The 25,032-nt window shown below is 50.6% G+C and overlaps 1 protein-coding gene across 4 annotated transcripts in view; it reads left to right on the top strand.

The window, feature by feature from the left end:
• The window catches only part of TBC1D22A (TBC1 domain family member 22A), a 416,627-nt gene that overhangs the window by 202,340 nt on the left and 189,255 nt on the right, over positions 1-25,032 (top strand). For all 4 annotated transcript variants that reach the window (XM_028827584.2, XM_015150588.3, XM_077949319.1 and 1 more), the window contains one exon: positions 17,577-17,686. In XM_028827584.2, coding sequence (XP_028683417.1) covers positions 17,577-17,686 — 110 coding nt within the window. The remainder of the gene's footprint in view (positions 1-17,576; positions 17,687-25,032) is intronic.

Here is a 25,032-nt window from a genome sequence, read left to right as displayed (position 1 = left end):
TACTCGGGAGGCTGAGGCCAGAGAATGGCGTGAACCCTGGAGGGGGTAGCTTGCAGTGAGCCGAGATTGCGCCACTGCACTCCAGCCTGGGCGATGGAGCGAGACTCTGTCTCAATCAATCAATCAATCAATAGTATTGACTGGGCATGGTGGCTCGTACCTGTGAGACTCCGTCTCAAAAAAAGAAAAAACAAAAAAAACGGGGAGATGAGGACAGGGACACACACGGAGGCACACCATGAGTGGAAACAGGAAGGAGATGGCGTCTGCAGGCCCAGGAGAGAGGCCTGTGGAGAAACCAGCCTTGCTGACACGGTGGCCTCGGACCTTGGGCCCCCAGAACTGTGAGGAGATACATTTCTGCTGTTGAAGCTGCCTAGTCTGTGGGAGTTTATTACAGCATCCCAGGCTAATACAGTGAAACTAAATGAAGATATTCATTATATCTGCATAGTGCATTTATGGATGATTTAATTTTCTTTTTTAAACTTTTCCGTATCCTCCAAATTACTTATAAGAATCATGTAACAAAGCATTATTGGGAAGTTTCCTCCTTGGTCTGTATAGAGAGACTTAGCAGAAGCCGACAGAAGCCCCTTCCTCTTCGGGGCCCAGCCTGGTCAGCTCTGAGTTGAAGGCGTTGTGCTGATGTGTGGTGCCCTGCCCAGCCCGAAAGTTGTGTGTGTCTCGTGTGGTGCGTGCGGAAGCCTGTGGGCCTGTGGTCCGCCGTCTGTGGGGCGCGTTCCCCTCAGCGTGGCAGCGGTGGTGCACGCAGGCCACTGTGAGACGGCCGAGGGGTGTGACTGAGGAGACACTAGGGGCTTTAGGTGAGGCGCTTCCTCTCTCTTTCAGATGGAGGCTTAGATTCTAAACCAGCACGGACTGTTGAGCACAGGCTTTCAGGAATTTACATGTTTTTTGTGTTGCTGGTTAGGCTGGGGCCAGATCCAGCTTGAATTAGGTTCCAGAAGGGTTGGTGGGAGTTGGTCAGATAAGAAACAAGGAACCCAGGGAAAGGCTGGGGTGCAGCCAGCCCGGGCAGTGCTGGGCAGAGGCCATGGCAGGTCCCTAAAGGCTCGCATTTGGAGGCCTTGCTCTGAAGGCAGTTGGGAGCCTTGAGGCCTTTCTGTTAGAGAGGTACGTGGTCTCCAGCTTTCAGCCAGCTGATGTGTTCATTGCAGGCACCAGGTGTGATGGGCCAAGGGACCCCGTGAAAGCGCCCCTCTTCACCTGTGCATACAACTGTTTGGAAATAAAGGTCTGGCAGAGGGAGGTTGGAGTAGTGCTGTGTTAGTCTGTTCTCACACTCGATAAAGAATACCACCGGAGACTAGGTCATTATAAAGGAAAGAGGTTTAATTGACTCACAGTTCCGCAGGCTTAACAGGAAGCATGGCTGGGAGGTCTCAGGAAACTTACAATCATGGTGGAAGGCGCAGGGAAAGTAGGCACTTTCTTCACAAGACAGCAGGAGAGAGTGAGTGCCAGCCGGGGAAATGTCGGATGCTTATAAAGCCAGCACATCTCGTGAGAACTCACTGTCACAAGAACAGCCTGGGAGAAACTGCCCCCAGATTCAATCACCTCCCTCCCTCAACACGTGGGGATTACAATTTGAGATGAGACTTGTGTGGGGGCACAGAACCAGACCATATCAAGGGCCTTGACTGCCAGTCATCAGATGGGTTGGAGCTGGCTCAGGATCCCAGAATGAGGACAGCACGGGCCAGCTGAGCTGAGTGGGGCCTTCCAGTGCAGGAGACGCCATCCTGGGCAGGTGAGAGGTGAGGCTGTGCCTGCACTGCTTATGTGAGGAAGTGGATCACACCTCTTGCAGCCACCCAGCACCCAGTTTGCCTCCTTGAGGGGAGGGACGGCCATCAAACAGCAAGCATGGAACACGTTTCTAACAATAGTGGACAAATCCATTTGCAGATGATGGAGGATGGACTGGAGCTGGAGCTTCAGAGGCAGGAGGCACACGATAACCCCCCCGAACTTGTGGTGGTAGAACCCCCACAGAGCACCCTGCATCTCCTACATTTGGCGGGGGGTTGGGGCAGTGATGGGGCAGGCCAGGGGGCTCCTGGAGGAGGGTGCTGCCTGGATGGAGTTTCTGCAGGTGGAGGAGCAGTTATGGTCTTGAGTGTGGCTCACATCAGGGAGCCCTGAGGGCTTGGCCCAAGGATTGACCATTTCTTTTATATTTCTACGTGGCACCCTTCTCTGGTGGTTGTGACCTCGTGGGAGTTTTGTAGAACCAGGGAGGTTTATTGATCAGGTCTATTCGGTCCTCTGTTTGATTCCCTTTGGGGTTGGAGGTACAAGCTGGCTGCCTGTTCTGAGTGGCTGTGCAAACCTTGTGACCCCCAACCCCTTAGCGTCTCCCTGTGGCTGTGGTCCCAGGGCAGCCCGTGTCCTCTGCACTGTGGCTGCTCAACCATCAGTCGTTACATTGGGATGGGGCGGGGGGCTCGGCATGTGCATGTGGAGAGGCCCCCACCTTGTCCACCTGGGTGTCTGTGTCACCGTTGGAGAGCTGGGACTTCTGGCCAGTTCCACCTGTTCACGTGTGTGATGCAGAGTTAATCCTCCAGCCTGTCTTCACTCAGCCAGCCTCCGTGTCTACTTGGCACAAGGATGAGCTCTTCATGCATAAGCGTTTTGTAGCAGGGCGTCTCTAGCCCTGTGCCCAGTGTTGGGACTCTTCCCCCAGCTGCTGGAACAGTTTTCTGTGTTTTAAAGGAGACAGCAGGCTTTGCTTCTTTTGAAAAGTTGCTGTTTGACCTTTGCCTTACCCATAGGCTTACTGGATTGGAGGGAATTAGCGTTTCTTTCTAGAAAGGAGAAGCACTCTGTTTACTTTGAATGTGCTCCTCTGCCTAGGCCTGCGGTTCCTGAAACAGCTGCGGCCTTCTCATTGTCTGAGTACCTTCATGAAATGCATGGAGACCGACGGTGTTTTCACGTTGCAGCACACCATGCTCGTTCTTCCCGCTGCCTGTGAAGCGGGAAGCTCTCGTCTAATTCAGTAGAAAATGAAACGGGCATTGGCCGTGGCTCACCGAGGCAGCTTCCGTTATGAGAATGCGCCCCCGGCTGTCTCCCCTGACAGCTCGGCCAGACAGAACGTTTTCTTGTTAGTTTTCGCATTTCTGGACGAGGAGCTGTGGGGCTTTAGGATCTTGTCCTGTGTTTTCCATTCCACCCAAACAAAAACTAAAACGAAAGCAACCCCTAAACTCTGTGACGGATGGATGATGAGTTTGTGAGGAGTCAGTGGCATGGGGCTGGTGTGAGGGTGGCACAGGAGAGGGACACGCACACTTTGGATCTTGCCTGGACTCAGCCATGGAGCTAGATGTGCACTGTTGGGAACAGTGGGTCCTGACACTGACCCTCTGGTTGGTTGGCGGGGCCAGCTGCAGGTGGTGTCAAGACACAGGGTGTGGGTGTGGCTGCCCCCGATGAGCCTTGGCCCTCTGCTGCTGTGCTGTGACTTGTGCGGTCCCGGGTTTGAGGGGCCTGCTGGGAGTCGGGCCGCCTCCCCGCTGCCACACTGGAGACAGACGGACCCCAGGAGGGAAAGGCCCATTTCCTGGTCCCTTGTGCTGATGGCCCCTCTGTCCCCTCCCCTGTCCTTCGGCTTGGTTCTGGTGCCCGGGATTGCCGTGGACCTCTGATGCACTCTGATTTTGCTTGGTCAGAGCCGGCCAAGCCCAGTCGCGCCTCCCGGCTTTCTGGGCAGCCTGGCACCTGTCAGTTCACTCTTGTCGGAAGGTTTTCCTGTGGCTTATTGTCAGTCTGGACGTGGCTTTTCCAGACTCCCTGTTTTCTAATGACCTGCCATCGGCTTTTGCTTTTTTGACATTTACTTGGCTTCTTGGCCCTTGGAACTGACTGGTTTTACTTAGCCTTTTTAGCCCTGCCTTCAGACACCTCTGAAAGCCTCCTTTAGTTTTGTCCACAGCCTCCTTTTGAATTCTTCTGGCCCAAACCCGCGTCAGCTGAGAGCCCTGGTTCCTTGTAGTCGAGGATGGTGTCAGAGACTAACATCTCATTAGTTAGCAGGGGACTCACACAGTGGGACTGACCGCTAGTGATGGAGTAGGAAAAAGGGCCTGAGTCTTTTCTGTTACCTCCAATTTAACTAAGTGCTTTTTATCTGCCTCCAACAGGAATCTTGTTAGTAGCGCATTTTTCACAGTCTTCGGTGCTGGCCTGTTATATAGTGCCGTATCAGACGTTATGTAGGAGGTACAGTGTTGGACCCATCTTTTTTTTTTTTTTCTTTTTTGAGATGGAGTTTTTGCTCTGTTGCCCAGGCTGGACTGCAATTGCACGATCTGGGCTCACCACAACCTCTGACTCCTGGGTTCAAGCTATTCTTCTGAGTAGCTGGGATTACAGGCGCCTGCCACCACGCCCAGCTAATTTTTGTATTTTTATTAGAGACAGGGTTTCACCATGTTGGCCAGGCTGTTCTTGAATTCCTGACCTCAAGTGATTCGCCGGCCTCAGCCCCGCAAAGTGCTGGGATTACAGGCGTGAGCCATCACGCCCAGCCTCTTGGCATCTTTTGGTTCTTTGGCAGTGTCCCCATCCAGGCAGTCTGCTCTGCCACTACCACACAGGCATAGCTGAGGACAAAAGATACCCAGTTCAGGCCGGGCGCGGTGGCTCTTGCCTGTAATCCCAGCACTTTGGGAGGCCGAGACGGGTGGATCACAAGGTCAGGAGATGGAGACCATCCTGGCTAACACAGTGAAACCCCGTCACTACTAAAACATACAAAAAATTAGCCGGGTGTGGTGGCAGGTGCCTGTAGTCCAAGCTACTTGGGAGGCTGAGGCAGGAGAATGGCGTGAACCCAGGAGGCGGAGCTTGCAGTGAGCTGAGACCGCGCCACTGCACTCCAGCCTGGGCGACAGAGCGAGACTCCATCTCAAAAAAAAAAAAAAAAAAAAAAGGTACCCAGCCCGTAGCTAAGAGGACACATCTTCTCAGAGACAAGAAACAAAAACCTTTGCCCAGGACTCCTGGCATGAAGAGAATTCTGCACCCTTCATGCCATACAAACACAAATCTTTGAAGCCTCATTTTGAGGCTTAAACTCTTTATTTTCTTGGTAATTAGTGTTTGTCAATGATAATTTACTTTTTATCCTAGGCAGCTATCATATTGAACGCTAATTTCTAGACTGCTCTTGAGTAAACAGAGATATTCATTGTACCATAATATTAAGACAATTTTGTTTTGTAAAAAATCAGTTAAGAACTGTGGAAAATATGGCAAATGATGTCAAGAATCATCCACCTTCCTTATATATTTGTCCTCAGATTCAAATTGAATAATTTCTGTAGATTCATACCTAAGTTCTACCATAGCCAGCAAGACACTGACACCTTAGCTTGTAGTGCATTTCTGTGTAATTTTGTATTCATGTTACGTTTAGCTTTTCAAGCGACTGCAGACATTCCGAGACCATCCTTAGAGCTTGTATCCACGTGAGGCAAATACAGAAACTTCAGCAAATGATTATGTGGTTTTGGTGAAGTTTCCAGATTTCTGTATGGCTTGCAGCATTTTGTGCTTGCGGCCCTGGGTTTGCGTTTTATAATTCCCACGTGAGCATGGCGAAGAAGCAGCTCGAAGTCATTTCTTCAGGTAATTTGTTTGATGGAGACCAGGATTTGAACCCAGGCTTTCCATTCAGTGGCTGTTTTCCTCACTCCAGGATGTTTTTACCTTCCCAGTGAGTAGAGCTGCACAGAAGGTCATGGTGCTGAGAAGTGATCGGTGAGGTGGATGGTCCTGGGTCCTGCTGGTGGTAGAATAAACTTCCAACGTGTCTTTCAAATATTTTACCAATATCTCTCAATAAAATGTTCTACTCTTTCACCTGCCAATTTCACTTGAGATGTGTATCTTAAGGAAATCTCTCTCAGTGTGGATCACATACCTTATATAGAAAACTGGCTTACTGGGGCATTCTCTGTAACAGTAAGATGTTTGAAACAATGCCAGCATCCCGAAGTAGGGATGTGGCTGTGTGGACGAGGAGATTGCAGTCCTTGAGATGTTTATGCAGCATGCTGAGGGATGGCTTCAAAGAGCATGTTATAAAATGGGAGATCCCTGTTACAAACGTCAGATTCAACAGGGCACACATTTATATTTATAATGCAACTGTAGTCATGTAACAGTTGAACAAAACCTATGTAGAAACAAATTGGGATAAAATTAGACCAACAGATATCCTGGCTGTGTTTTACGTAATGTATCTGTGGCTAATTTCTCTCTTTAGTATTGTGAGTTCCTAAATTTTTTTTTGTGACGATGACTTTAAAAAAAATCAGTGCCTGGGCCGGGCATGGTGGCTCACGCCTATAATCCCAGCACTTTGGGCGGCCAAGGCGGGTGGACCAGGAGGTCAGGAGATTGAGACCATCCTGGCTAACACGGTGAAACCCCATCTCTACTAAAAATACAAAAAAAAATTTAGCCGGGTGTGGTGGCGGGTGTCTGTAGTCCCAGCTACTCAGGAGGCTGAGGCAGGAGAATGGCGTGAACCTGGGAGTTGAAGCTTGCAGTGGGCCAAGATGGAGCGCCACTGCACTCCAGCCCAGGCGACAGAGCAGGACTCCGTCTCAAAAAAAAAATCAGCGCCTGATCACCTTACCCATGGTGTCTTGGACACGCCCTATAGACCCTGCCTGGGCCACACAGTGCTCATCACACTGCCTGCCCTGGGTCCTGCAGTGCCTGAAGCTGGGAAGGCCCAGGGAGTGTTCAGGGAGCTCTCAGGCCTCCACGATTGTGTGATCTTCTGCTTTCTCCCGGCCTAGTGTATTGGCTCTGAACGGAGCAGCCACTTATTCCTGTGCCTTCTCCAGCTCCCAGTGAGTGCTACACATATTGTTCAGGAAAGTAGAACCTTGGCAAGTGTAAAACCCAAGAGACAGGCCATTTTGGAAGCCTGAGAAGGCTCGTATCTTCCTTTCTTTTCATCCTTGAATCAAGGGTGCATAGGGCAATTTACAGGCATAAGGTTGTATCCTTCTCTGGGCCCAGGTGCCACTCCGGGCAGGGTATGGGGTCTTTGGGCTGAGCAGGCCCTTCTGCATTCTGGGGCTGTGCACCTCCCCTCTGGGCCCCCACGCTGCATGTTGGGGAGGACACAGGCTGTTGCTGTGCGCCAGGTTCTCCAGCCTTTGCCTCAGCAGTGGCGAGGCAGGCGCAGGCGCAGGAGCAGGGCATGGGCCCGCAGGGACATCTGTTATCTGAAGGCTCTCGGGAGCTGGCTGGCCACCATTCCTTCTGTGTGCTCTGATCTTGGGTCGAGCAGGAGCGATGCACGTTTCCGTGGGGTGCTGAGATGTTCACTTGTGATAACAGAGCACCAGGACTTGAGTGTGGGCAGTGCAGCTGCCTGTTAGTGTGAGGGCCGGGTTCCTGCCCCTCCTTGGCTGCCAGCGGCATCCGTTTGATTTTCTGGCAGGTGCACAGTAATTGGCTGTGCACTTGGTTGGAGCCTTGGTTTCGTGCCGCTCTGTGTAGGAAAGCTGGGCCATCCGAAACACATTCTTTATGGGAAGCGTCTTTAGGGTAGGCATGGAGAGCAAGCAGGGCTGTTTGCGAGTTATATAGGTATCTGTCACTTAGGAAGAAGTTTATTTGTGGGGCTATTCTGCAGTCATACCTTTTGAGTACCTTCTGGGCATGTGGAGGCCCCTCTGGCACTCCCCACCTACAGATGACCTGCAGAGCCTGTGGCCTCCGCCAGCCAGGATGGCCTGAGAAACTGGAAGGGAAGGGCCCTCTGTGTTGAAGGGAGGCCCATATGTTCTTTTCAGTGGATCGTGTTTCTTTTCATTGAGAAATTGAAGAGCCATACAATTGATTAAATTGTTTTAAACAGAAGTATACTGGAAAACATCCGGAAGAAGCCGTCTTAGTTTGCTTTGGCTTTGTGCTATATGCATGCACAGTCCAATTTTGGTTTTGATACAGTAGCCTCATATCCTTCTGTGATTATATCCATCCAGTTTGGATAGTTACAATGTAAGCAGTTTTTCACCTGATTTTTATGGTCCCTTTTCTGGGTATGATAGAGAGGGAGGAGTGTTTTGAAATGTATCGATTCTGGATGGATGGGCCAGCAGGGGCACTGAGGGCTGAGGGGTCGAGTTGCCAACCTGATTCCTGGTGAGTGACCACAGCCAACCTTTCACGCAGGCTCGTTAGGATTGCGACAGGGGCCGCAGCCATGCTGGGCACTGGCGAGCTGCATGCCCGCTCTTGCTCTGAGTGGTGGGGCTGCCAGCTGGGTTGTAAGCGGTACCCAAACAGGAGCAGAACTTTGGGGCTGAGCGTCAGAGTGATTTATCGAAGACCAAGGATTGGTGAGGAAAGGGACGCAGGCTTTTGTAAGTGGCTCCAACCAAAGTCACTTGCTGGAGCTGTCAGTGAAAGCTGGATTGTCTGTTAGTTAGAGCAGCAAGCTCTTCCAGTTAGCCAGCACTTTTGGATGCTAGCCACCTCATCTGAATAGCAGAGTAACCTGCAGTGTGTTTTTCCGTGGGTGTATTTCTTGGGTTTTCGTTGTGTTATTAATAGTAAAGTGTAAGGGCACCTTCTCCACACCAGCGTGCCATTTTGCCATCTGACCTCTGGGGACGGGGTGCCCCGCCCATTCTCATTTGTTGTGGGGCCTTGTCTTGTTGCCGACTCCCCTGTCAGACCATGAGCTATGGACGTGCAGGGCCCAGGACTGTTTTTCTCCTGGATTGCGATGGCCCCATCTCAGTACTGGGTGCACTGTCTGGGCTCAGCAGAGCTCCGTGGATTTTAAAGGCTTTGACGTGCGTTGTCAGATTGTTTTGCAGAATGCATCGTCATCTCTGGAGCAGCGAATGGAGAACTGTGTTTTGAGTGGTCCTTGTGTTTCAGAGGGTCTGTTTCTTGTTACTTGTATCAGTGGGGGAATATTTAAACTTGGGGATCTTGGCCAGTTTTATTGGTGAGCTTGGTGAATCTTACTGAATTTATTTAGTAACTAATACCCACAGGCAGAGCCCTGAGCAGGGGTGACATCTCGGCAGCAGGCACGCCATCTGCCTCATCTCGTCCCCGTGGCCTGTGGCCCAGTGTGGGGTTGCGTGATGGTGCAGTCGTTGGTTCTCCGGCAGTGTGTTTGCTACCTGGAGGGGCAGCTGTGGTGGGCCCACACCTTCCTCGTGTGCCTCAGCAGTGCTGGGCCAGCAGGCCCCAGGTGGCAGCATCTCCACCCGCCTGTGCCCACTTCGTTTCCACAGCACTGAATGCACATCACGTCCCTCCCTGACACCTGCCCATGCGTGGTGGGCTGGCTTCTCACTCCTCCCGCAGCCACGGCACTCTCCTGGGGCCCTGTGCCGAGGGCACCACTCGAACACACAGCTGTCTTCCGGCGCTCCCCGTCCCTCTGCAGGGAAGTCTCAGGGGCCTCTGCAGGGAAGTCTCGGGGGCCTCCACATCACGCTTCCCACAACCTCTTCCTCCTCCTTACGTCTGCGAACTCTCTGCCCTCTTTCCCATCACCTGCACTCTCTCCGATCCTGCCGCCCTCCAGGCTTGGTTGGAATGCCAGGGGCTCTGTGCTCATGCTTTTCAGCCTAGCCGACCTCTGTACCTTCTGCCCCTTCACCCTATTCATTCTCCACCTGGCAGGTTCCAGCTCACATGGTGTGGTTGTGTGAGCTGCGTCTCTCTGTAACAGACCGTCGACAGCATCGGGAGAGTGCATGAAGTCGGTGAGTCAGAGGAGCGCATGGGGACAGCCTCTCTTCCAGGCACTAAGATGTTCTTTGTTTCGTCTTTGCCTTTCTCCCCGTCCCACAGTGTCTCCCACATGGAAGTGTTTGGTACTATTAGTAGAAGAAATCACTGTTTCAACAAATAGCTTTTCTGTGAACCAAAACTTCTAGTCACAGCAGTATTGAAACATTGAAGATCAAGCCACCAGAATGCTATGAGATTGGAACTTTTGCTTTTTGCAGAAGTGGCCTCATCAAAATGAGGACGGTGAAAGATACAGAAGATTTCTTTCACTTTTTACCGCAGTATCTATCCCACAGTTGATCTTTTCCCAAGTGTTGTCTACAGACTTTTTCCATGTGGAATTTGGTACCAAGTTCTTTATACAAAAAGTAGACCAGCTGCTTCACAGACACTGTGCTGTTCCCAGGCCCTGAGGCCTCCTGCTTTGGGTTTTGAGGTTGGAGACCCCTGGCTGCGGGTCAGCTTGCGGGTGGTGGGATGGGAAGCAGCCATGCTGTTGGTGAGAAGAGTGTGTTGGTTCTCATCATTTGGGATCACTCTTGGGAATGGCAGTTGATTGTTGGAGCTGGCCTGATGCTGCCACCTCACCTAGCCATGCTGAGGGCATTGTCCTCATCCTGTGATAATCATCTGCCAACGTCTCGCCCTCTCACCACATGCCTGCACTTGTGGGCTGCAGGCGGACGGCCCAAGCTTACAGCCATGAAGCAGAGTCGGCAACTGTGACTGTGGTCAGTCTGTGTAACCTTGATTGAGTTGAACGTTATCTATATTAGAATTAGACATTTCCGCTGCCAGAGCCATTTGATCATAACGTTAGTGGTTTTTGCTGAACCAAAGAGTTTTGCGAATTTATAGTCTTGAGTTGTGATGCCACTCTCACCAAGGCAGGACTTTCTTCTCCGTCCTGGAACCCAAATCTACGTAATGAACTGTTCAAATCTCTCTCACCAAAGTGCCGGAGTTTCCAATTTAAAAGTCCCACGTTGGGAAATGCAAAAGGTGAGCTCCATAGAGCAATTCCATCTTGCTTATAAAACAGAACAGTTTTGATTACCAGTTAAGCTCCTAATTAAGTGAAGAGGCTTATTGCAGGGTTTGTGCCGTGCAGGTGATGAATGTGGTGGTAACGGCAATAGCTCCCTCCCCGCGCTCCCCGTGGGGGCTGGCTCTTACCCACAGCATTTGTGCTATAGGTGACTGCTTCCATACCTTGGTACCAGTGTCCTGGAATCCTTTGAAGTGAAAGGAGCTGTTTAAATTGAAGGGATTTTCCCCTTTCCCCAGTACCAAGCTCTTCCATGTGGTTTAATATGAGGGAGAACCTAACCCGCGTCAAGCCTCTTTGTTCTTGAGAACCCCCTGGTAATTACAAGCTACGATTCCAGTGCACCTCCTGGTAATTACAAGCTACGATTCCAGTGCACCTCCTGGTAATTACAAGCTATGATTCCAGTCCTCTACTCCAGTTCCAGAGACTGACATCATCTCACAGAGGTGGGGTGGGGGGCCATGAGGGAAATGAGCCGCTTAGGAGACCCAGAGCTTGGGTGGCTTTGTGGTGACCGGCTCTTCTGCCGAATGACAGGAGAGGCGCCCATGGCGTGGCTGAGGAGCTGTTTCGTATCTGGAATTAGACTTGCCTGGAGTTGGAGCTACACAAGGGAGGCTCCATCATGGACGCTTCTTACCAAGTCAGAGGCCTCTGTGCCATGCGGGGTCCTGCTGTGAACCCGATTAGAAGCATGTAGACTAATCAGGCAGAGACCTGGTTCGCGGCCAGGCTCTGCCACTTCCTAGCGCAGGATCTGGGCACGTTACCTGCAGCCTCCTTACCTGTGCAGTGTGGCATGGACCCCCCGGGGGCTTTTGGATGGAGTGGAATCATGTGTGGACATGTGGGCTCCCATGCAGAAAGGCCAGCTGTGGAAACACGCAAGTGCCTTGTCAGTTGGTGGACAGGTGTCTTCACTGTGTGGCTGGTGGTCCTGAGCGGGCACATGTCTTCACTGCCCGGCCGGCAGTCCTGGGTGGGCAGGTGTCCTCACTGTGTGGCCGGCGGTCCTGGGTGGGCAACCTTCATCACCGGGACCATCTGGATTTTGAGTCATTCATCCCCCTGTCCCTTTAATCTTCTGACCCTTTTTGTTTTCTGGATGTGGAAAGAGGGGCCAAGAATTTCTGCTCTGTTTTCCCTAAAACAGCTTTTCACATATTTCAGAGTGGCGATTATATCCCTGTGTGCTTTTCTCCTAACCAGGCTAAATATCCTCCATTTCAAAAACTTAGCTTTGTATATCTACCCACCATTCATCCACCCACCTACCCATCCATCATCTGTCCACTCATCCATCTCTCCGTCCACATGAACTGGTGGAGTCTCAGGCTGGACGTGGTGACTGTGCAGCTCTCCCCACCTTGTAACACTGCCCACTGAATGCCAGCAGCACCCCTCACCCTCGTCATTCTGACCCCCAAATGCCCTGAAGGTTTCTCGAAACATTCACAAGGGCAGTACCGCCACCTGTGGGATCTTCTGCTCTAGGGGTAGTTATCTGAGGAGAAGACAGGCCTTATTTAAACTGTTCTAAAGGCTTAAACATTGTTTATTTTTGTATTGCAGAAATAACTGCTCATTGTGAAAACTCACATTCCCTTTTACTCTATGCCCTTCTGCAGCAAATAGCGCGAACTTCCCGCCCCACTCCCCCCGCCTTGCGGGAGTGTTCGGACTTTCCTGTGTGTGGCATCCCTGGATGATGCTCCTCTGTGTAGATTAATGTAGATGCAGTCGTAGACTTTTCCATGTAAACGGAGCTGTTGATAAAGGTGGGCTTATTTTACAAATTGGTTTTTTCCCTTCATACTGTAGCAGGGCAGCATTTTCAAAGAAGGTTAGTTAAATCATCCCCCAAAGCCTTTCTACAGTCTAAGAGGGCCAGTGAGATGGTTTTTAATTCGGCGTCTGTTTTTATGTCCCATGACTTCACATTTTGTTGTGGTCCGCTTGGGCCTGCTCACCTTCTGCCCTGGGCTGTGGGAGAGCCTTTTCTGCCTCGTCCGGGTTCCCCTTGGGGTTAGCCTGTGCACTCGCCACCCCGCCACCCTGGTCAGGACTGGGGTCAGGACTCACACTCTTCTCAACCTGGTGTCCCCAGGGTATGGGGGACGGGGCTGCCCCTTGTATGGAGGTGTGGTGACTGATGAAGGAGAAGAAAGGGCCAAATGCAGTTCCAGAGCACTGTTATACACGCTGGTGTTAATGTTTATAATTAAATGAGAAAAGTAAAAGATAGAATCATATTCAGATGTGGAAACACGTTGGTTTAAATTTCATTGCTTTTATGCGTTTGCAAAAATGTCACCTTCGAAAGTCCCCGCAGTGGTCCATCTCTGTCATGGCTCCCAGGCTGCCACGGTCCCTCCTGGCTGGGAGGAAGCTGAGGTTGTAGACATCTGCCCTCGCCCTCACCACAGTCCAGGGGTGCCTTGTGAATTACCCACCTCCTGGCATCCAGCTGCTTCGAGGTAGCTTGGGCATGGCTTCAGATTTCCCATGGCTCAGATCTCTAAGCCCAGATCTCCCAAGGCCCTGGGGCCTGAGAGCGCCCCTCGCCCAACCCTCACCCCCAGGGCCACAGCCATGGCTGCCATGTCATTAGGCCCCGCCCTCCGTTGATTGGCATCTGGTTCTGCTTCCCTCCTCTGCTTTCACCTGTGTATTGATCATTTTTTTCCTTTGAATCTTGTTTCTTCCTTTGAACCCTGGAATTGCTTGGAATTGCTGTGTCTGTGTTTTCCTTCCTCATCTGTGATCTTAGCTGAAAAATCTTTCTTTCCATTGGTGTCAGTGCTGTCATCTCTGCTGTCCTATGGAGTGACACGTTTTGGGAGGTAAATCCGTCCTCCTTTTTGTGGCTTGCCCGGCTGTGAACATCCCAGTGCTGGTCGATGCGGGCCCCAGCCACGAGGCTTCCCAGGTCGTGCCTCGTTCCACTTTGCTCCCTTCTCGGTCTCCGTCCCTCCTTGCCCCACGGGTGGCAGCGTGCCTGGTGGACAGTGTGTACCTTTGAGTGGGAAGTTCTCGGGTTAAAATCTGTCACGGCTGTTGGACATCTCAGAGTCTTGATTCAGAGACCATTGTCACCCCACAGTGGACTCTGTCTAGTCCTTGGGCCAGGTGGTTTTGTAGATCAATGTCTAACAGATGGAAGCCAGGGAGAACCTCATCTTGCCTGCAGTTCGTCTGGGCCATACACCCAGGGCCAGGGCTCCTCTGGGTGGTCTTGGACCTTCCCAGGCTGTCTCCCCAGGGGCCAGACACACCAGCCCGGGAGTATTTTCTGCAGCTTGTCCTGGTCCTGACCCTGCTGTCACAGCCTGGAGTCCAGAGTGTCCTGTGCCACTCTGTGTGCCTTTGCCAAAGTGGGGGATGCTTTCTGTGGCGGGAGATATTTATCTCATTCTAACAATAAGGGTAATTCCAATTCTCCTGGCGTGTAGAAGACAAATCGCCGCGGGGGCCTCTCTGAGTTAAATGCCGTTACTTCATTACCTTGAAGAGTAACAAATGGCCCATTGTGAGAAATGACACCTAGAATAGGCCACTGACATTTCCTCAGATAAAATAACAAGCCAGCTAAACAGACCCAGAGAGCGAGGCCTGCCTGGCTCACGCACCCCTGGCTCTGCGAATCAGAGCTGCAACAGCCCAGCTGCGTCTGTGCCCTCGGGGAGAGGCTGTGGAGGTCTGGAGAGGCCTCGGTTCCCTGTTTACTCGTATTATCCCTGAGGAAATGTCTCTGTGCTTGGAAGGCCCTTGAAAGAGGATAGGTCGATGGGAAACCTCTCCGAGGAAGCCCGCTGATTATTGTTGCTGATTCAGTTCCCTGAGATGCAATAAAAATCAGACCTGCTCTAGGCCGGCAGAATGTTGAGTTGATTCTGCCCAGACTGTTTTCCCAGGGAGGAATTGGGGCCCTGGGGAGACCACTCACATGCCTGTCTACATGCTTGGCTTTTGCTGGCGTTCCTTCCAGTAGGAAAGGCGTTACAAGGGGGCCGGACTTGGAGTCCAGGCAGGCCTGTCCTGCTCACTCCCGCCATTGCCTCACAAAGCACACTGATCAGCGTGTGGAGGCCTAAGTTTCTGCATCTGTGGACCGGTGGAAATAACGCCTCCCACCTTGGGCTGCCGTGGGAAATTGGGAGACAGGGCCTTTCCCTGGGAGTCCCTGTGAGGGCTTCATCAGACAGTGTGCTCACATCAACCCGGGCTCCTGGGCCAGCAGAGTTTTAAGGCCAGACACCTTGCCACTTGCTGGAGGGAGAGCCTGCAGCCCTGCAAGGGGCCGGTGGGTGGCCAGAGCCCCCAGGAGAGTGCCAGTGTCATGGACACACCTGCCTGGGAGGAGGGTCCGGGGACGGAGCCATGGTCAGCCAGCAGCACTTGTCATCCTAGCCCCACATTTGAGGGAACGGGGGACTGGGACCTGCCTTCTGGGGTGAAAACACAGGCCAAGAGAGTGAGGGCCTGGGAGCGCCCAGTATACTGTGGACAACGGTGTCCTTCGCATGCCAGGTCCCAGGAGGAACCCATACATTTCTCCATGCCACTGGGTGACACTGACGCCTAACATGGATGTTTTCAATCTTTAAAGTCTCTTGTTTTCCCCTTTAATTCATGAGCATCTTGAGAGCGTTGAATCTGTCACTCATGTCTGTGCCTGGTGCCTGGCATACGGGGACGGATCCCACACAGGGGACCTGCTCTGTGTCCACGTTACCCCTTAGTGGAGACAGCCCAGGGTCTATCAGCTGAGGCATGCAGAGACGCGGCGTGGCCTGGCCGTAGGGGGGTGGCGTGGCCGTAGGGGGCGTGGCTCTATCGTGAAGAGGAGTGAGGCACTGACACAGGCTGCCACGTGGATGACTGGAGAACATCGTGCTCAGTGAGAAGGAGCCGGTCACAGAGGGCCACAGAGCCTCATTCCAGCAGTGTGAAATGTCCAGCATAGGCAACTCCATAGAGACAGGCAGGTTCGTGGTTGCCAGGCGCGGGGTGGGGAGTGGGGACCGGCCGCTAAAGGGTCCAGCGTTTCTTTCTGTGGGGACGGAAAGGCTCTGGAACTAGTGGTGACGTTTGTGCAGCCTTGTGACCCTACTAAAGACCACTGCGTCTCACACGCTAAAGAGTGGATTTTATGGCGGTTGAATTATCTCTCAGTTTACAAAACCCAGGACCCAATCAAAGCAGTACCCATGGAGTGACTGAGGATCCACCGCCACCACCCCAGAGAGAGGAGTGATGCGCGAACTGGCTGGAATCCGCCCACCCTCTCGTGTTCCCACAGGCCCCGCCATGTTGGATGTGTCCCGGGCTGTCACCTCCCTGTCCAGACCCTCAAGCGCCCAGCTGCTCGCTCCTGCTGGAGGGTCAGACACGGAGGCGCTCTTCCCCTTTTATCCTGCTGGTTCTGGGGTGAACCAAGAACCGTGGGAGGTGGCGTGTCACCTCGTCTCTTCCAGTCACACTTCAGTGTGAGTTAGCAATTGTGCAGAGCTTCAGTGTGAGTTAGCCATTGTGCAGGGCCGCAGCTGGGAAGCAGCGCGATGGGATAGGACTGTATGCAACACGAATGTGAGGTGGGCCTCTGGGTCCTCGGGGAGCACTTAGGGACCTGGGTTCTGGGACCAGTAGGTGGCACTGCATCTAGTACCCTCCTCCCGGTGTGTACCAGGCTGCTTGGCATAGCCACGGCCCTGCCCCTCTTTACCCCACTGTTGTCAGGGCTCAAGGGTGGTGACGGCAGAGTGGTGACAGCTGAAATGAGTGTGCACGTTCACAGCGCGCAGGAGAGGGCCTGGCGCATCAGCAGCCCCCGGCCAACACCGGCAGCGTTAACATCCCTATCATGATTGTGATGTTTATCTGCTTAAACCTTTCTAAATATATTCTGGGCTGAAATGTTTCTTTTCTTAAAGAACATTTTCCTTGCAAAGATGCCATGCAAATAAAACTAAAGCGAAAAAAAAAATTAAAAATAGGGTAGATAATTTTTAAAACATTTATGAGTATTTTGCTGGATGACAGCAGTTTTGTAAGGATCTAAAATTAGTTTGTTCAAATATCTGATAAGCTGTTTCAATTAGGCATCTGTTTTGCATTTTAAAAACTTTTAGATTATGTTTTCTCATTAGGTTTTTTGTACTTTAAGAAGGAAATTATTTAGAGCACCATTGTCCATTCTATCTTTGAAGCACATCTGTGTTACGGCTTTCTGGGGTTTTCGATCCTAGCATAGAAGTATTTACCCAGTGTAGTTTGGGAAACTCTAACTTTGGAAAGAGGTTTTTAGAGGAATGATTGCCAAATGAATATGTAAATATATCAGAAGCAGAGTTTTCAAAATCTTCTGAAAAAACTTTCAGATCTGTTAGGATTAAGTAATATATTCTATTTTCTCTCTTATTAGAATGTGAAATGCCTGAGAAGCAATAATTTATAATGTATTAATTATGTTAATTAATTGTAGAGGATTCAGAATATTAATTATCTGCAACTAATTAGGTGTTAAGATTGAGAAGCAGTAAGTGATGAGGTGGAAGGCTGCATGAGTCATTTAGCTAGACTGATGAGAGTGGGTGGGGGGAGCTGGATGTGGGCTCAGCTCTCTTCCTCCGTGGGCCTCCTCGTGAGTAAAGGTCCCGTGTGGCTAAGTCTCCTTGTCTTTTGCATGCTCGGCGCCGCCCAGAGGCAGAGGAGGTGGACACGGTGGACGTCTCCGGCGTGCCCGCAGAGGTGCTGCGCAACATTGAAGCCGACACCTACTGGTGCATGAGCAAGCTGCTGGACGGCATTCAGGTGAGCGCCCGCGCCCACAGGGACACAGCCCACATCCACAGCCCGTGCGGTGAAGAGAGCTTGAGGCCTTGGGCTGCTCCTGAGTCTCAGCGTGGCCGTGCAGTCTCTCCTGAAGCCTCACTTTCCTACATCTGGAACAGCACAGACCCCTCCGGGCTGACGAAGCGTGAGACACAGTGTGTGTGCCCCTCATTCTGGGCACGGTCACCGTGTCCTGCTGAGGGCCCGGCAGGAAGGGAGGTGCAGAGTCTCATCCCCTGCTGCCTGCAGACTGTAGCCACCACCACCAAATGGGGCACAGGCTCACGGTAGCTGCGTGTGTGTGGCTGGCTGTCCTAAGAGAGATCCCCCTTAAAGGGCCTCAGATCGGGGGCCGCAGCTCCTGGTCTCTGACACCAGGCCGTGAGCCCTGGTCCTGAAGTATTGGTGGCCAGGGCTCCACGTGCGTGGGGCGCTGCAGCCGTGCCTGCTCCCGGAGAGCAACATGAGCTGGTAGGAGTCCCCTGCACCACAGTGGGGACTCTGCGGGTCTCTGCAGAGACTAACTAGGGTTAGTGGCTGACATTTTTGTAGAAAAGCCACAGGTCTCCCAGTGACAGGGCCGATCCTGTGGAACGGCGTAGGGGCGGAATTCCACACAGTGCCTGGGAAGGGCCTTGTTGGTAGGCGAGTCAGGAATGAGGACTGGAGCCAGCTGATACTACAGAGGAATGACTGAGGGGGATGGACAGGCCCTGGAGCGGGTGTGGGCGTCTTAGTTTATCTGAGGCTGGCACATCCTTTCTAGACACCCGCTTCCTGTGAGGTGCTGTGCTCCACACCTGGGAATAGTGGCCAGTAAGGGTGAGGCCTGCTCCGGAAGCTCACTGGGGGCGGAGGGTAGACGGGTAAGTATGGCATGAGGGGACAGAAGGCACTCGACCCCAAAGGTGGGAAATAGTAGATTTCATGGGACAGTGAATTTTGCTGACAGAGCAGGCAGGACTTGTCAGGCAGGGGAAGGTGAAAGCCCAGAGCACGGTTTGGGTGGATAATCGTTTTCTGAGGAACGAGATGCCAAGGCTGTCACAGGTGTTCACATGTAGGTGGCCCTCTGCTGAGAGCTGGGCCTCCTGGGAGGTTCTGCATGTTCTACCAGCATCCTTGTTATCCCGGCTCAAAGGGGGGCCCTCATCTGAGAGAGGCGGGGTTGCCACTTGTCATCTGCATTGCCTAGCAGGGCTTGACTTTTCCTGAGCCATTGCGGTAAAGGTTGTTCCTGATACCCCTAAGTGAAGAGGTCTCAGCTCATCTACTTGATTCGAAATCGTCAGAATATGGCTTTTATAGCCTGTGGTCTAAGGTTTAGACTCCAGGCTTAGTTTGAATATATTAGCTGAAAGGTTCTGTTAAGGAAAGATACGTGGTTTTTGCTGTTACTTTTCATAATGTAGGAACGAAAAAGGAGAAAGTAGAAGTCTGTCGTACAGTTGGAGAATGGAAACCTTGCATCTATTGGCTGGTCCAGACTCCTCGTGACTTACTTTGTTCCTTGTAAAGAAAAATGTGCCCACTAGAGACATATTTTGGCCCAAGCACCAATTTATCATTTCCCCTCCTTTGCTAATATTTTCGTACATTTTATTCTTTCTCCTAGACCTTTCGGCTTTTTGCCCTCTTAGAAAAAGGATTGAATCATAATGTAAAACTTTATAAATTTCTTTTTTTTTTTTTTTTTGAGACAGACTCTCGCTCTGTCACCCAGGCTGGAGTGCAGTGGCCAGATCTCAGCTCACTGCAAGCTCCGCCTCCCGGGTTCACGCCATTCTCCTGCCTCAGCCTCCTGAGTAGTTGGGACTACAGGCGCCTGCCACCTCGCCCGGCTAGTTTTTTTGTATTTCTTAGTAGAGACGGGGTTTCACCATGTTAGTCAGGATGGTCTCGATCTCTTGACCTCGTGATCCACCCGTCTCGGCCTCCCAAAGTGCTGGGATTACAGGCTTGAGCCACCGCGCCCGGCCAAAACTTTATAAATTTCAAATGTCACTTCTCTGATGGTGAGTGATGGGACTTGTGCCATTTAAATACAAGATTATCTGGCCTCTATTTGTAAATAAAATCCACTGTACAATGAAATCGATGCTGGCTTTTCATTTTTCACCTGAGATTTGTAGCCTGATGAAATGGTTTATTGGCAGGGCGGATGAGTGTAAGGGATCATGCTTTCCTGGCGTGTGTGTTTATGGCACATCGCCGTCCCGTGGCAGCTGTTTATCTTTCTCTCACCTGCCACGACGGATTCCACGTGATCCTCCCAGGAGCAAGAGTTGAGGGATGTCAGTGCCCACCATCCAGGGGACTTGGCAGCTCAGCTGTGATTCCCGTAGATAAGGCCGCCCGAGCAGAGCTCCTCCTGGGGACTGTTCAGTGTTTACAAGCACTGCCGCTGTTTTAAGTTTAGAGAAGTATGAGGCCATGTACTCACTTAAAACCAAGGCAACATGCGGACCGGCGTGTCCGCCCCCGGAGGACCTGGCCGCTTCTGCCTCTTAGCTCCTTTCCCTACTCTTGGTCTTACTATCTGCATTTCATTCTTCCTGAAACTGCTGGAACCATCTTCCTCAAGCAACCTTTTCATCACGTCTTCACCCTGATTGAACCCCTTGGGGAAACGCTCTCTTGGTTTTCTGAAGTGCGCGCTCAGCCTGGCCTCCGCCGGTCGTTCCCAGTGCTCTTTCACGGGCGTGTTTATTCATCAGCTCTGTGGCAGCCGTCCACGCCATTGCTGCAGAGGCTTCAGTGGAGCTGCTGAACTGGAACCGTGTGCCAGGGGCTCCTCCTCACCCGGAAGAGGATCTTAAAGGGCCTCTAGCCCCACAGTTTCTGTGATTGGTGGGTAGTCACCATGGGAATGAATGTGAGGAACTAACAGTGTCTCCACCGTGATGGTGCTTCCTGGCGTGGGCATTCCCAGGACAGGTTGGAGCTCGGTTACACCCAGCACACAAGGCTGAGACCAAGAGAGATGAGGCCCATTGCCCAGGTGACATGGCTTGTGTTAAAACCCACGTTGGCTGCTCTATGACCTTTCCTGGCTGAAATACATAGAAGTGAGTTCCATTTGCAGGGGAAGTTCTAGAGGGCAGAAACCACATCTTTTTTTTTTTTTTTTTAATCTTTGGATGTCCTGAATAGTCATAACTATGTTTTTGACTCACCTTGGAGCCTCAATTTGAGATTCCATATTCTACTTGTTTTCAGTAATTCATCAACCTTGTCATTTTGGCCAGAATGTGTGAAGCACCTGCCCTCTACAGGTGCTCAGAGAGGCGGAAGACTTTGGGGTGTGAATCATTATCACCCCTCTGTCCCCAAGAAGCTCAGAGCCTGGTGGGATGGAGCAGGGGGTAGAGGACAGCTGATGGAGGCGAGGGACAGAGTGCTGGGAGAGGAGGCTTTTAGCCCTCAGATAGACGGCAAACTAGGAAAAAGAGCAAACCACTCTTCTCTCGACAAATGCCTGGAAACGTTAGGTAATTGGTCTGTTCTTGCACTGCTTAAAGAAGTACCTGAGACTGGGTAATTTATAGAGAAAGAGGTGTAATTGGCTCACTGTTCCACAAGCTGTACAGGAATCATAGCTGAGGAGGCTTCAGGAAACTTTCAATCATGGCAGAAGGTGAAGGGGAAGCTGGTGCGTCTTACGTGGCCGGAGCAGGAGGGAGGGGTTGGGGGAGGTGCCACACACTTTTAAACAACCAGGTCTCCTGATGCAGCGCTAGCAGGGATGGTGCTAACCCATTAGAAACTGCCCCCCCTCCCCACCATGATCCGGTCACCTCCAGCCAGGCCCCGCCTCCAGCACGGGGAATTACAACTGAACATGAGATTTGGGTGGGGACACAGATCCAAACCGTATCCGCGGTATTAAACAAAGATTGTTTAACACACATTGTGGGACTCCTTAAGAGCAGCAGCGAGGTCCTCCAGGAGTGAACAGCGCTGACTCCACTGGCTGACGCTAGTGAACTGGAGGGAATTGTCAGGCCGCCTCATGGCTAGGAGTGCAGGCTTTCCTGCCCTGGCAAGGTGCGATCACAGAAGCCAGTCCCGTGCAGGAAGATCAAGAGCTGCCCAGAGCAGAGACACGACCTCTGCCGTGGACACGCCCAGGCCTGTGTGCCTTGGACTCTGCATTCCAAACGTTATTAAGAGTTCGAAGAGCTTTTGTTTGTGTGGGGTTAATTCTCTTGATAACTGCCATATTAGAAATTCAAATAGAGAAAATTAAAAATACTTAGTAATTTATTTAAAAAAACAACGAAAAACCCATTATGTATTATTATAAGTAATATTTTTATGGTAAATTGCATTTTTCAAAATAAAAATGTTTAGTGAGAAGAAAGGCATTGTTTTACATTTTTGCAAATCTCCTTAATGTCTAACTTCATAGGGGAAGAATTCTCATATCTACTTCTACATTCAATTTGTTGTGGTAGTTTTTGTTTTGGCCGAAGAATGTGAAAAAAATCCAGCATTATCTAGATATGTAGTTGGAAAAGGAAGTGTCTTTTTTTTTTTTTTTTTTTTTGAGATGAAGTCTCGCTTTGTCTCCCAGGCTTGAGGGCAGTGGTGCAGTCTCAGCTCACTATAACCTCTGCCTCCCAGGTTCAAGCCATTCTCCTGCCTCAGCCTCCTGAGTAGCTGGAATTACAGGCACACACCACCACACCCGGGTAATTTTTGTGTTTTTGTTAGAGACAGGGTTTCACCATGTTGGCCAGACTGGTCTCAAACTCCTGACCTCAAGTGCTCCGCCTGCCTCAGCCTCCCAAAGTGTTGGGATTACAGGTATGAGCCACCATGTGTGGCCAGGAAGTGTTTTAATAGCCTTTTCAGGGAATTTTGGATTCTTTTTTCATTAATGCTATACTATTCAACAAATGGTAGTTTCTTAAAAAAGGTTAGTTGCGATATGAAATCTGAAACCTGATCAGTGAATGTTTTATACTCAGTTACATTAAAGTTGATGGCCTGTCTTATACTTCGATAGGATCTTTTACCCATATATTGGCTCTGTAGCATCATTCATTGGCGATTTGGAAAATATTGGCTGACTGAGGTGTACGGATCTTTTAAATGTTGATACGTTTCATTGTATGATCAAATTTGTTAGTATTATAAGTGGGATTTAGACCCACCATCTCATAAGAAACAGCTGTCAGGCCCAGGGTGGCAGACAAAAGTCTTCCAAAATTCAGATTTTAATTTAAAACCTCAGGTATTATCATTGGCAACAAACACAGTTCCTTGTTTCTTTTGAAGTGACAGGCCGACCTCATTCATTTTTGAGAAAATATCTTCCAGAGACCCATGTTTGAATAACTGGTTTGTCTGCTAGTCCTTCTTTCATGTAAACATGATGTTTCTTGAAGAAAGTGTTCAGTTCAGCTCACAACTGAAGCCCGCGCACCAAGTGCTCTCCTTGAAGCCTCTGTTTCTGGATTTGCCCCTCGGGCTTTCCGTGTTCTTCCCGCCTGTCGTTCAGGGCTGAGGCTGAACACAATATTAATAGTAAGATGAGTGACCTTTCCCGCCGCATCCAGGGCATCCTTAAGCGAAACAGCCTTTCGTTTTCACACCGTGAGCATGTGCTATTGGGAAGACAGTGACGGTGAGTGTGGTGAGGGCACTGCCCTGCCTGCTGCCAGCATGCCCGCAGTTTTACCCACCGCTGCCTGTGTACTACCGGCACAAATGTCAGCACCATGAGGAAGGTGAATCATGCCTTCGTGTTACTATGACAGCAGTTTCAATGTAACAGACCCCTTGAAAGGTCTGGTGACCCCCAGCAGTTGGCTGGCTACCCTCTGAGAACTTCTGCCCTGGAGGGATGATCTCCTGCCACAGGCCTGTGGCGTTCCCATGGGAAGAGGCGTCTGCAGATGACCTCACGGCAGACGAAGTACAAACCAAGCGGAGAAGGAGTGCGCCGGGAATAAATGTTAGCGATTACTCTCATTAGGAGGATTTGTACCCAGAGACCTGAGACACTAGAACAGCGATTTGAAAGGAACCAGACAATGTGTAACTTTGAAACATTAAGGAGAAATAAACAGTTTTAAAATAAAGACTCTGAAGAAAGAACTCACAGATTTTTTTTTTTTTTTTGAGATGGAGTCTCGCTGTTGCCCAGGCTGGAGTGCAGTGGCGCGATCTCGGCTCACTGCAACCTCCACCTCCCAGGTTCAAGTGATTCTCCTGCCTCAGCCTCCTGAGTAGCTGGCATTACAGGCACGCACCACCATGCCTGGCTGATTTTTGTACTTTTACCATGTTGGCCAGGATGGTCTCAATCCCTTGACCTTGTGATTTGCCTGCCTCAGCCTCCCAAAGTGCTGGGGTTACAGGTTTGAGCCACCGTGCCCGGCCAGAAGTCACAGATTTTAAAAGGAACCAAAGAGAACTTCCAGCAGTCAAAATCAGAGTCACTGAAATTTAAATCTCATTAGACAAAAGAGAAGAGAGAGTTATTTAGAATTGAATGTAGTGCTGAGAAAATTACCGACTGGGCAACACAGAGAGATACTGAAAATACAGCAGATTAAGACGTGAAAGATAGAATTTAAAAAATAGAACTAGAAAGAGAAAATGTAGTGGAGGAAAGTCAATATTTGTAAAGCTATGGCTGGGATTTTTTCAGCATTGATGAGATGTTGTTAATAATAAACAAATCTCCAGAAAGATGAGTTGAAAGAAATTACCTATAGAGACATGAGAGTGAAGCCACTGAATAAGAAAGAGAAGAGAAAGTCTCATAGGAAAGAAGAAAGGCCAGAAAAAAGGAGAATAATGTGTCTCATCTTCTGAAGAAAAATAGCTGTCCAGTCAGATTAGATTTAAAAACAGAATCCAGCTATTTGCTGCTTGCAAGACACCTAAACCACAAGAAGACAAGTAGAAAGGATATGCAACAGAAGAATATTAACCAAAGTAATAGTTATGTAGCTCTGTAGCCCATATGTAGCTGTGTAATAGCCATGGAGGTATTAAATGAGATAGATTTTTAAGGCAAAAAACATTCCTAGAGACAAAGAGTATCACTGTCAGTGGATACGTTTACCAGGGAAAAGTTAATCTGGAATGCATGACCTTGACCCCATATTTCTGCACATGTACATAAGTATGATGGGAGAGGGGTGGCGGTTGTCAGTGCCAGACACTGTTCTGAGTGCTTCGTTGTAATATTAGTTCATTTTCCCTCACAACCACCCATAAGGCACTTCCCATTTTGTGGCTAGTTAGTTGCAGCGTTGGGATTTAGACCCACACAGTCCAGCACCAGCCTTCCTGTCTCTCATTGATTA

The sequence above is a fragment of the Macaca mulatta genome, chromosome 10 (assembly GCF_049350105.2).
Source record: "Macaca mulatta isolate MMU2019108-1 chromosome 10, T2T-MMU8v2.0, whole genome shotgun sequence".
NCBI lineage: Eukaryota > Metazoa > Chordata > Mammalia > Primates > Cercopithecidae > Macaca > Macaca mulatta.
This window is presented reverse-complemented; position numbering and strand designations above follow the sequence as displayed.